Genomic DNA, 10,979 nt, shown 5'->3' on the forward strand with positions numbered 1-10,979 from the left:
TTATTCTTCCCAGAGTTAAGGTGGCTTGATATGATAGAACACCCCCTCTCTCTGACACCCCTCTAACCATGACTGCTTTCTTATTCTTCCCAGAGCGACGACGCTGACATCTGGGATGATACGGCACTGATCAAGGCCTACGATAAAGCTGTAGCTTCCTTTAAGGTATGAAATGTTTACTCTATTTTCTCGTATTGTCCATTTGGGGAAAATGATTACATATGCTTGTACTGTAAAGTGCTACAGTGCATGTTTTAATTTTGAAGAAAGTGGTGGTAATGGTTTCATTAAATCAGATGATACCTTCATTTAGATGCTGGTGCATGTCATCCTTTTACCTAAGCCTCTGACTCATGGCGGCACCACAGGTGTGTTGGAGTAGGATTGTGCTCTGTAGGAATTTCAGTAGCTGGCACTTCACATACGATCGCCAGGTCTTTCTTTTGAAGCACCTTTGTGTGGCCTCGAGCCATCAACCCTTTGTTACCACCAAGATGCGAAGTAGAATTTTAAGTATTAATAACTTTTAATATTTTATCAAACTGTACAAGTCCTCTGTTCACATTAGCAGAAGGACAATTTGAATTTTAAAAACATTTAGCAGCCCTTCTCTTACATGATGCTAAATAATGGTCACGTAGGATTTACTGTTCTGAATGCTTTGCACACACTGAAATAACAAATGTCTCTCGATACCCTTTTAATTGGTGTCAAGTTAGGTGTTCTGATGGTGGGAATATCTGATTGTTGTAGGAGTCTCATCTGGTTCTGTGGCCCACATAAGGACCCCTGGTGGTATAGTGTGCTACTTGTTGGATTGCTAACCGTAGGAACAGCCGTTGAGACCACGAGTATCTCCACTGGAGAAGTATGAGGCTCTCCATTGCCGTAAAGACATACAGTCTCAGAAACCCAAAGGAACAGTTCTACCCTACCTATCAGGTCACTCTGAGTTGTAATCTATTCAATGGTAGTGGGTGAATGGTCCAAATAAGACATTGAACCAGTTGTCCAATGTCGTCCGTTGCCCCCCTGTTGCAGTAGGCTTACTGAGCAGCATGTGTGGACTAGGCGGAGCACAAAGAGCACCACACAGAGTCCACTTTCCTGTGGTCTCCTCCAGCTTGAGGAAAATTCCAGACCTGTATGTTGTTCCTACCCCTGGATTTTAAATTCTTAAATCATGCACTTCGCAATAAATACACAGTAAAATGGGTTGCCAAGAGAGCTCTGTAAAAAGCAGAAGTGAAGAGAGACTAGAGACTGACATCGTTTAGATAGCCGCTGGTCCATGAGGGGCCAGAGCTGGTGATGTTGTGGGGTTTGGAGAAGAGTGATATTAGTAAAAGCTGAAAAGAAATCATTTGGAGGAAAGCAATTTTTATTTTAATCATGTTGAGTTTGAGGTATTTTAAGTAATAAAATTTATTATTGGAAATACTAGATCGCACTAAGGAGGAAGGGCAGATCTGGGTAATAACTTTCAAAGTGTTTGCTTCAAGGTCATTGTGGTCATAAGCATAGAGGACCATGAGCAGATCGAGCAAATGGCTGTACTTGTTGGGAACACAAGTTTAGGGCACTACATTGCTGTGTCTGCCAGGGTGTGACATTGAGGTAGTTAGTTTATTGTGCCAGTCTGGCCGATAAACAAATGTGGGGTTAATTGAAGGGCGGAGGGATAAATGGCGAGGTGAGCCTCGCCTTTTGAGTTCTCGGGTCTTTTGATTTGTGATGGTCGGACCAGGGTGCAGCTGCCTTAGCCAGTTCCCTGCTTTAGCTGGCAAGGGTCACTTCTGCAAGACATCCCTGAGGAGAAGCCACATGAACCTACCCCAGTGCAGCCCTGGGTGCTGGAGCACCTGTGTGGAGACCCCTATCAGCGTTGAGATGCTTACACATTCACTGACTCGGCTTTCCTCTTGCAGTCGGCATCGTTGCGTGTGTTTCGTGAGATGGAGGAGGACTTTGAGGATTGGTGTTGGACATATGGGTTAATGTTGGACTTGTGGGCTTGGGCAGCACTGGGTTGAGATGTTTTCTTGCTGTGCACTTAACCTTTATATAAAAATATCTCTTATACATGAGTTTCTGTGGATTTGTTTCCCTAAAGTACCCAGACTAACACAGTCATGAATTTTGAGAGAAAGATGATTAATAGCTTCGTAAGCTAAACAGTGCTTAGGATTAGTTGTGTGAGGTCTTCAGAAGCAGTTTGGTAAAGTATGAGATCGTGAAAAGAGGAAACGGGGGCTTCCTGAAGTGTTGGGGACTGGATACCAGCTTATAGAGGTAACTGAGCTATGTTGTACTTTATTCTTAATGTATCACTATGTAACATGGACATTTCTATGCACATTTTACTAGAATGCTCTAAAGAATGGAGAAATTTGTGAAGCTACTGACAAACCAAAACTCACACCTAAAAGAAAGCCTACTAAGAAGAAAAAGAGCCAGAAAAAGACCGTCACGACTCCACTGAAGCAGGTTATTTACAACATTGAGATTTAATTTCAATGCTTTATTCCTGTCCTTATTAAATAGTAAAAAATGTATTTAATTGAAATACAGTATAACGTAAAATGACGAGTACAGTGTTTTCCAGGGACATACACGTGTAAAACTTCTTTTACACTTTCTGTTGTTTAGGAACATGCATGTCAGCAATATAAATTTAAGGAATTAGATGGGAATGATAAATTCTAAATTCCAGGCAGTGTTTAGTTTGGGGATGGGAAGAAGAGAACTGTTATTTGAGAAAGGTTCCTGATGGCCTTAACTTAAATTGGCAGCGTTTTACTTCTTAAGCTGAGAGATGGGTACCTGTTTGGGTTTTTTCCCCTTTGAAATCCCTAAAATGATGAGCAGCTGGGAGCCAAAGCCTCTGGGAAGTCATTCTGCTAGTTAAAGCAGTAGACACGGAAGCTAATTATTTTGATGTCTCATTGATCAGCTCTTAGCCCAGCTCAGAACTCACTCTCCCAGCAGTGCTCATTGCCTGGTCAGCGTCAGCGTCGTCATTCTCCGGGAAGCTAGCTAACGTTTGACAAGCTTGCGTTGCAAGTGCTGGATACGTTCTCTCCTTTCTAGTCTTCACATCAGACATAGAAAGTATATTGTTTGCATTTAACACATGAGGCAGATAGGACCAAAGAAATTAAGAAACATTTCCCAGGGGCGCCTCAAGGGAGTCATAGTTACTCCTGCCGCTGTAAGAGCCCCCAATAAAATGATCTTTTAATAGGAGAAAAAAAAACCTGCCTAATTAAAAAAAAAAATTAGGCTCCTATGTTTCTGGCCCCAAAGTCTTCTTTACTAAACTGTTCTGTCTTTCAAGGAGCTCTGGGGGCATAGTGGTTACGCCTTGGGCTTCAGTCCACAGGGTCAGCACTTTGAAACCACCACATACTCCTCAGGAGAAAGATGGGGCTTTCTAACCAGGGATCCTCAAACCGGCCCGCGGGCCACATGCGGCCCACTGAGGACATTTATCTGGCCTGCCAGGTGTTTTTGCCCCATTTGTTTTTTTACTTTAAAATAAGATATGTGCAGTGTGCATAGGAATTTGTTCATAGTTTTTTAAAAACTATAGTCTGGCCCTCCAACAGGTCTGAGGGACAGTGAACTGGCCCCCTGTTTAAACAGTGAGGACCCCTGTGGTAGAGAATTACAGTCTGATAAGGTCACTACAAGTCAGCATTGTCTTGATGGCAGTGAGTTTGTTTGGTTATTCTCTCTTCCAGATAAGGTAACTAGAGCCTCCTCTGTGAACGCCCCCTCCCCGCCCCCAGGTTCTATTTTACTGTCTTTAAAAGGAGTGCATGTTTTTGTGTCTTTGGTTTATTTTGTAGTGGAAAGTTGGTGATAAATGTTCCGCCATTTGGTCAGAAGATGGCTGCATTTACCCAGCTACCATCACTTCAGTTGATCTTAAGAGAGAAACTTGTGTTGTGGTTTACACCGGATATGGAAACAGAGAGGAGCAACATCTGTCTGATCTACTTCTCCCAACCTTTGGAGGAGTTCATAATGTAGACCAGAATGCTCAAGAGGTAGGAATGAAAAGTTGTAATAATAATTGGAAAGGGCTGAGAGGGATGAGAAACTAAACAATATAACTAGTTTAATCTACAAAAGCATTATATTTTTCTGTATGACCCTTTTTTTTTCTTTTTAAAGAATGAAAACGAAAGTCAAATTTCAACAGATGAAAGTGAAAGTTCCTCCAGGTCTCTTGGAAACAAACCAAATACCAAGTCTAAAGCGGCACCATGGAGCTCCTTTCTACCTCCACCCCCCCCAATGCCGGCATCCGGGATGGGGCCAGGAAAGGTAAACCTAGGACCCAGAGGGTAGAGTTGAGGCATTGTACCTCTCCATTAAATGAATTGTTGCTTCTCTCATTAAACTTTTTTAGCTCTTTATTAAAAAACTCCAAACTCACTGCCATGGAGTTGATTGTGATTCGTAGCCACCCTATAAGACTGGGTAGAACTGCCCCTGTGGGTTTCTGAAACTGTAACAACTCACAGGAGTAGAAACCCTCTTCTTTCCCTGAAAAGCTACAGGTGGTTTTGAAATGCTGATCTGTTAGTAGGCCACAGCGTAACCACTATGCCACAAAGGCTCCGGCAGCTCTCTAGAAACACTAAAGCTACATAATCCTAATTGGAAATTCTCTGAACTTAAAGTAAAATAATGATCACAATAATTTTTACTGAAAGTCTTGTGTGATTTTTGTAGAACACAAAGAATTAGACTAATCATTTAGCAAAGTTAGGAAATATAAATATACTTTAGGTATTCTTTTTGGCAATTTTCAATATTTTTATCTAATGGATAAGATCTTGCAAAGCTATCAGGTTGTTTTGCAGAACTGAAATGTGAATATTCCTTTTAGACTTTTGCTTTTAACTAATAGAAGTGGACTAAAATGAAAAGCTTTCTATATAAGTTTTGTCTTGTCAGTTCCCTCAGTCTAAAATGATCCATCTCAAAATGTTTACACACACCAGGATGCTTCAAGCTCATGAAAAAAATGTAATTAAAAGATAACAGAAAAAAATAAAATTAAAAAACCCGATAAATGGTAATAGATTTGTTGGACAATTTTTTAAAGCTCCCTTGTGTGTGGACAGAGACACGGGTATGCTTTCGTGCTGCTTTGGTCTTTCTTGATCTTTTTGTTGAAAGCTGGCTGGATTTCATAATACATACTCAGCATATGGATAGCTAAAGGGGGAGCTATACAAAGGATATACAATTTAGTTACTTGTAGGAGGATATTATCTCTGGATTGAAATATCTTGCTAAATACTATTGTATCTAATTCATTAAGTGACTGAAAAGCTTACTTAGTTTTTACTTCCCAAGTAATCTCTTTAAAAAGGAATTGAGAAAAATCTAGAAGTTTGTCATTTGACTTACAAGTCTTCAGTATTTGGAACAAGTGAAATTCTACTTGACTTTTTAATCTATACAATACGGATATTCTAGGTGATTGTTTTTAATTATTTTAGGACTCCATCATTTTTCTCGCTTTCATATTGAAATTGGTAGATTATTTTTTTTGTTGAAATGTTTCTTTGCAGCCAAGCCTCAAGTTCAATGGACCACCCCCTCCCCCACCACCTTTTCTATCATGCTGGCTACCTCCATTTCCTTCTGGCCCACCAGTAAGTACAAAATAACGCAGATTAACTTTGCTTTCACACATGGTTTAGAATTTTGTAGAAGATAGCTGAGTGTTAGAAAGTACAGGTGATTGGGAAATTGTCATCTTAGACCAACCTTAAGACCAGATTCAATGGGTAAAAATATGCACTGTTCCTCCTGTTTTTGTTTTTTTGTTTTGATTATCCTCAGTTACCCAGATTCAGTATTCTTGTAGCCCCAACTCTGACCTCTGTATTACCCACTTCCTTCCTTGCAAACGCTTCTCACCCAAAGGGAAGGGACTCCTATTAGAATGGTTTTAATTACACCTTATATTGGGGAGTAATGAAGGACTTACCCTCCCAGTGGTTATATACATAGACTTAGCGTCTCATCCAGTGGACTGGGTTTCTAAGGGTAGAATTTTAAGGATCACCAATAAACTACAAACATGGCTGCCCTCCATAAGATCTTTACTTAAAACTGCCCTTCATTTTGAAGTTCTTACAAAGAAAAATATGGAATTGTTTCTTCATTGTCTTTTTATGCATGATTTCATAGTAGTGGTAATATAGTGGTTATATGTTGGGCTGCTAACCTCAAGGTCAGCAGTTTGACACCACCAGCTGCTTCAAAGGAGAAAGACAGGCTTTCTGCCTTGGTTTCTATGAGTCGGAACTGACTTGATGGCAGTAAGTTTGGTTTTTGAGCTTGAGTGTTTATAGTAGAAAACCCTGGTATGGTTAAGCATTGAGCTGTTAATTACAAGGTCGGTGTTTTTTTTAAAACTTAGCAGCCTCTCATCATGAAAACAGTAAGACTTTCTGCTCCTGTTAAGGTTTATAGCCTTGGCAACCCTAGGGAGCATTTCTAATCTGCCCTAGAGGTTTTCTGTGATTTGGAATTGATTTGGCAGCATTGACTTTTTGTTTTGTTTTTCATAATAGAATAGCAGCAATAAAACAGTCCTAATCAAATCAAAATAAACATTTTGTGTTACCTGTTGTTTGATCTTTGTTGTATTTACTTAGTTGATTAAATTGCTGGTTTGCTGTTCAACTTTCAAGGAGTGTGTGTGTATGTGTGTGTTTTGCTTTTTAATTTCAAATGATGAGGTATGTATGGAAAGTTACAGTTATCAGCTTCACGGTTTGTGTTGTGACTTTAATAGAATGTTTCCTCCATTTCCAGATTATCCCCCCACCACCTCCCATTTGCCCAGATTCTCTGGATGATGCCGATGCTCTGGGAAGTATGCTGATCTCTTGGTACATGAGTGGCTATCATACTGGCTATTACATGGTAAGACATGGCACCTTACATTAGCGTGTGTGTGTGTGTGTGTGTGTGTGTGTGTGATGAAAACATTTGTGCATCTGTCTTATGTATGGTGTGTTGAGTAATCTTAGGCCATTATATATTTTATTTGGTGGAAATAAAGTATAAGTGAACTGAGGAGCATCCTTAGACTTAATAAAAAATAATTGTAATTTCATTCTAACCATTTTTAACTTTGATACAAGTTTTAAAGCACATTGGAGAGCTGTTAACTTACTTTCTGATAACATTTTGTTAAATAAAATACATCTCATAAAGTATGGATGCTTATCTTTTATTACTTGTTTGTTTTTCTTACAGGGTGTCAGACAAAATCAAAAAGAAGGAAAGTGTTCGCATTTCAGTTAAGGAGTAAGTCTACCATGACTAAGCTAGTGAATCTTTTTCTCTTTTTTAAAGTGCCTGTTTTGTGGAAAACAAATCCTTGAATATTGAAGACATTTTGATGCAAAAACTCACAGAGGAAAGTTTGATCCCCAACCCTACAAGAATTTTCAGAGAGCCAAATGATCATCTCCCCAAATATTTACTGGTTAATTCTGGGTAGAAATTTAATCTAGCCTTTGGATCTAATTTCCTATCTGTTAGAAAGACTGCAAACCAAAGTTTTAAAATAAAGGAAGGAAAGGAGAGCTCATCTAGATTAGGAGAAAATTAAGAGACCCAACAGCCAAACGCAGTATAGTATCCTTGATTGGACTGATGCTGCTTTCAAAATCTGTAAAAAAACAAAACTCCGAAATCTTAAACATGTACTGTATGTAAAATACTGGGTAATTGCTTATTTTTAGAACTGTTTTTTAAGGTGTTTTGTCACTCAGGAGAATGCTTTAATTTGTATGTTGAAGTGTTTGAGAGTGAAGTGCTGTAGTATTTCTAATATGCTTTTAAATGATTTAGCAAACTATGTATGTTTATGCATAAAGAATTCAGTTACTGAACATATGTGGCATGTATGCAGACGTTTCTTGTACCATATCTTTTTCTAGTTTCTATGTCCGAAAGTGCTTAATAAAAATGTTTAGTTTTTTATGCTAATTAAAATTTTTGTCTGTTGTATTGTTTTACATTTAATTTTGTGTTTGGGGCCCTTATTTTTATTTTTTTGATAACATATTTTGCATGTATCAATTTTTTCATGCTAACATTTTCTGTCAAGATTGTCTGCATCATATGCTACTTTTTTTTGATCCAGTGGTTGTGTTATTTGGGATAATTTTACAGTAAATATCTTCCTATACAAGGCAATCTGATTCTAGTCTGTCTTAAGATACATCTCTGATATAACTATTTGATAAAAAGTTATGAAAATTATAGTGCTTTGTGGTAGATGTTTCTGTTGCCTTGAAAAGCAAATTTTTGAAAACCGTTTCCTTTTCCATTTTCGGAATGGTGAGATGCATTCCTGGAAGAGGGTTTTTTGTTTTAATTGTATAGTCGTCACATTTTAGAGTATGCTTTGTTGTTACTGTTAAGTACTGTCGAGTCGTTTCGGACCTTTAGTGACCCTGTGAATAGCAGGAAACACCAGCAGTGCTGTGTCATCCTCACAGTTGTTCTTCTCGTTGAGCCCATTGTTGCAGCCATTGAGTCCAGTCCATCTTGTGAAGGGCCTTCCTCTTCTCCACTGCCCCTCTACTGCTCTACCAAGCATCAGTCCAGCGACTAGTCTCTCCTGACAGCATGTCCAAATATATGAGCTACAGTCTCGCCATCCGCGCCTCGAAGGAGCAATCTGGCTGTACTTCTAAGACAATCTGTTTGTTCGTTCAGTAGTCCATAGTACTTGGAAGAATCTTCGTCATTCACATGTGATGGTTCATAGTTCAAATAGATTCTTCTTTAGTTTTCATTACTCAGCAACTTTTATATGCATGTGAGGTATCTGAATATACCATAGCGTGGGTCAGGCACACCTTAGTCCTCAGAGTAATATCCTTGCTTTTCAACCCTATAAAAAGGTTTTGTGCAGCAGATTTACCCAGTGAAATGTGTCATTTGGTCTCTTGACTGCTGATTCCAAGAGCACTTTTATATGCATGTGAGGTATCTGAATATACCATAGCGGGGGTCAGGCACACCTTAGTCCTCAGAGTAATATCCTTGCTTTTCAACCCTATAAAAAGGTTTTGTGCAGCATTTACCCAATGTAATATGTCGCTTGTTCTCTTAACTGCTGCTGCCATGAGCATTGATTGTGGAGTCAAGCAAGACAGAATCCTGGAAACCTTCAGTCTGCTTGTTGAAACATGATACTGCGTGATCCAGTTGTGAGGATTTTGGTTTTCATAATACTGAGTTGTAATCTAATAAAGACTGGAGTCCATGATCTTCATCAGCAAGCAAAGTTATGTGATCTGCATATTGCAGATTGTCAATAAGCCTCCTTCCAATCCTGATGCCATGTTCTTTATATATAATCCAGCTTTTCTGGATTGAACATACAGATTGAACAGGAATGAATGGTAGGAGGATACAACCGTAACACACACCATTCTTGATTTTAAACCATGCATTATCCCCTTGTTCTGTTTGCACATTGACCTCTTGGTCCATTACAGGTCCTGCATGAGCACAATGTAATGTTGTGGAATTCCCATTCTTCTCAAGGCTATCCATAGTTTGTCACAATCCACATAGCCTAATGCCTTTGCACAGTCAATAAAACACAAGTAAACATATTGCTGGTACCCTCTGCTTTCAGCCAAGATTCCTCTGACATCCGCAGTGATACCCTTCATTCCATGTCCTCTTTATCTGCCTTGAATTTCTGGCAGCTCTCTGTTATACTACTGCAACTGTGAACTTGCCTGTGGTATTAATGATATTGTCAATAATTTCCACCTTCTGTCGGGTCACCTCTCTTTGGAATGGGTATAATATGGATCTTTCCCATTTAGTCACTCAGCTTTCAAATTTGTTGGCATACTTAGTACTTCAAGAGCTTTATTGAGACATTTCAGTTGTTATTCAAGCAATTCTCAGAACTGTTTTTGGCTAATGCCTTCAGTCCGTTTTAGACTTCTTACAACACTGTAGGAGCTTGATCATATGCTACCTCAACATGGTTAGATGTCAACCCAATTGTTTTGGTCTGGTGTTTGTACTCCGTCTTTTGATCTTTACCACATGGTTTAGTATTTGCCCATGGAATCTTCACTGTTGTAACTGGAAGCTTGAAATTTTGTACTTCTTTCAACTTGAAATAAGCTGAACCTGTTTTTTTTTCCTTTTGATTTTCTAGATCTAGGTCTTTGTACATTTCATTATAACACTGTGTCTTCTTGAACTGCCTTTTGAAATTTTCTGTTTAGTTTCTTCCATTCACCTTAGCTTTACTCTACATTCAAGACTGTTTCATGGTCTCTCCTGACATCTACTTTGGTCTTTTGGTTCCTATTTTTTTAACGACCTTTTGCTTTTTTCATTAGTGGTGTTCTTGACGGCAAACCATAATTCAACTGATCCTCAGAGATCAGTGTTTAATGAATCAAATCTGGTTTTGAGATGGTCCCTAACTTCAAGTGGCATGTACTCCAGGTCACATTTTGGCTCTTGTGGACACGTTTCAATTTTATTCACCGTCATCAACTCATGGTCTGTTCCACATTTGGCCCTTGCCTTGTTTGTCTGATACTGCATCTCTCCACTGTCTGTCTTCTGCAGAGTAGCTCTTTGCAGTTAGCAGTCCAACACGTAACCAAAAGCACAACCGGATCACTTTCATCTATGATGCATGCTTTCAGGAGCATTCAAGAGCACATCAACTTATCAGTCAGCTCATTGCCTTTTTTTGCCAAGACTTTTCGTAAGGTTAAATCATAATAAAAATACACGGATTTAAAGTAAAGTTTTGATAGGGGCTCCTATTATAAATATCAAATAAAATACAGAACTAGTCCCTCAACCCAGGGAATCCCTTTGTGCTCCTTACTCCCAATATCTACTCTTTTTTTTTTCTTTGTTTATTCTTTTTTTTTTTTAAC

General features: G+C 38.9%; 1 protein-coding gene across 2 annotated transcripts in view; it reads left to right on the forward strand.

The window, feature by feature from the left end:
* SMN2 (survival of motor neuron 2, centromeric) overlaps positions 1–10,979 on the forward strand; it is a 24,428-nt gene that overhangs the window by 5,027 nt on the left and 8,422 nt on the right. For both annotated transcript variants that reach the window (XM_004703551.2, XM_045285365.1), the window contains exons 2-8: positions 94–165; positions 2,368–2,487; positions 3,852–4,052; positions 4,180–4,332; positions 5,592–5,675; positions 6,847–6,957; positions 7,294–7,344. In XM_004703551.2, the coding sequence (XP_004703608.1) occupies positions 94–165; positions 2,368–2,487; positions 3,852–4,052; positions 4,180–4,332; positions 5,592–5,675; positions 6,847–6,957; positions 7,294–7,341 (789 nt within the window). In that variant the 3' untranslated portion in view covers positions 7,342–7,344. The remainder of the gene's footprint in view (positions 1–93; positions 166–2,367; positions 2,488–3,851; positions 4,053–4,179; positions 4,333–5,591; positions 5,676–6,846; positions 6,958–7,293; positions 7,345–10,979) is intronic.

This window comes from Echinops telfairi, unplaced genomic scaffold (assembly GCF_000313985.2).
Source record: "Echinops telfairi isolate 266 unplaced genomic scaffold, ASM31398v2 ScPeMD7_7469;HRSCAF=8507_1, whole genome shotgun sequence".
Taxonomy (NCBI): Eukaryota; Metazoa; Chordata; class Mammalia; order Afrosoricida; family Tenrecidae; genus Echinops; species Echinops telfairi.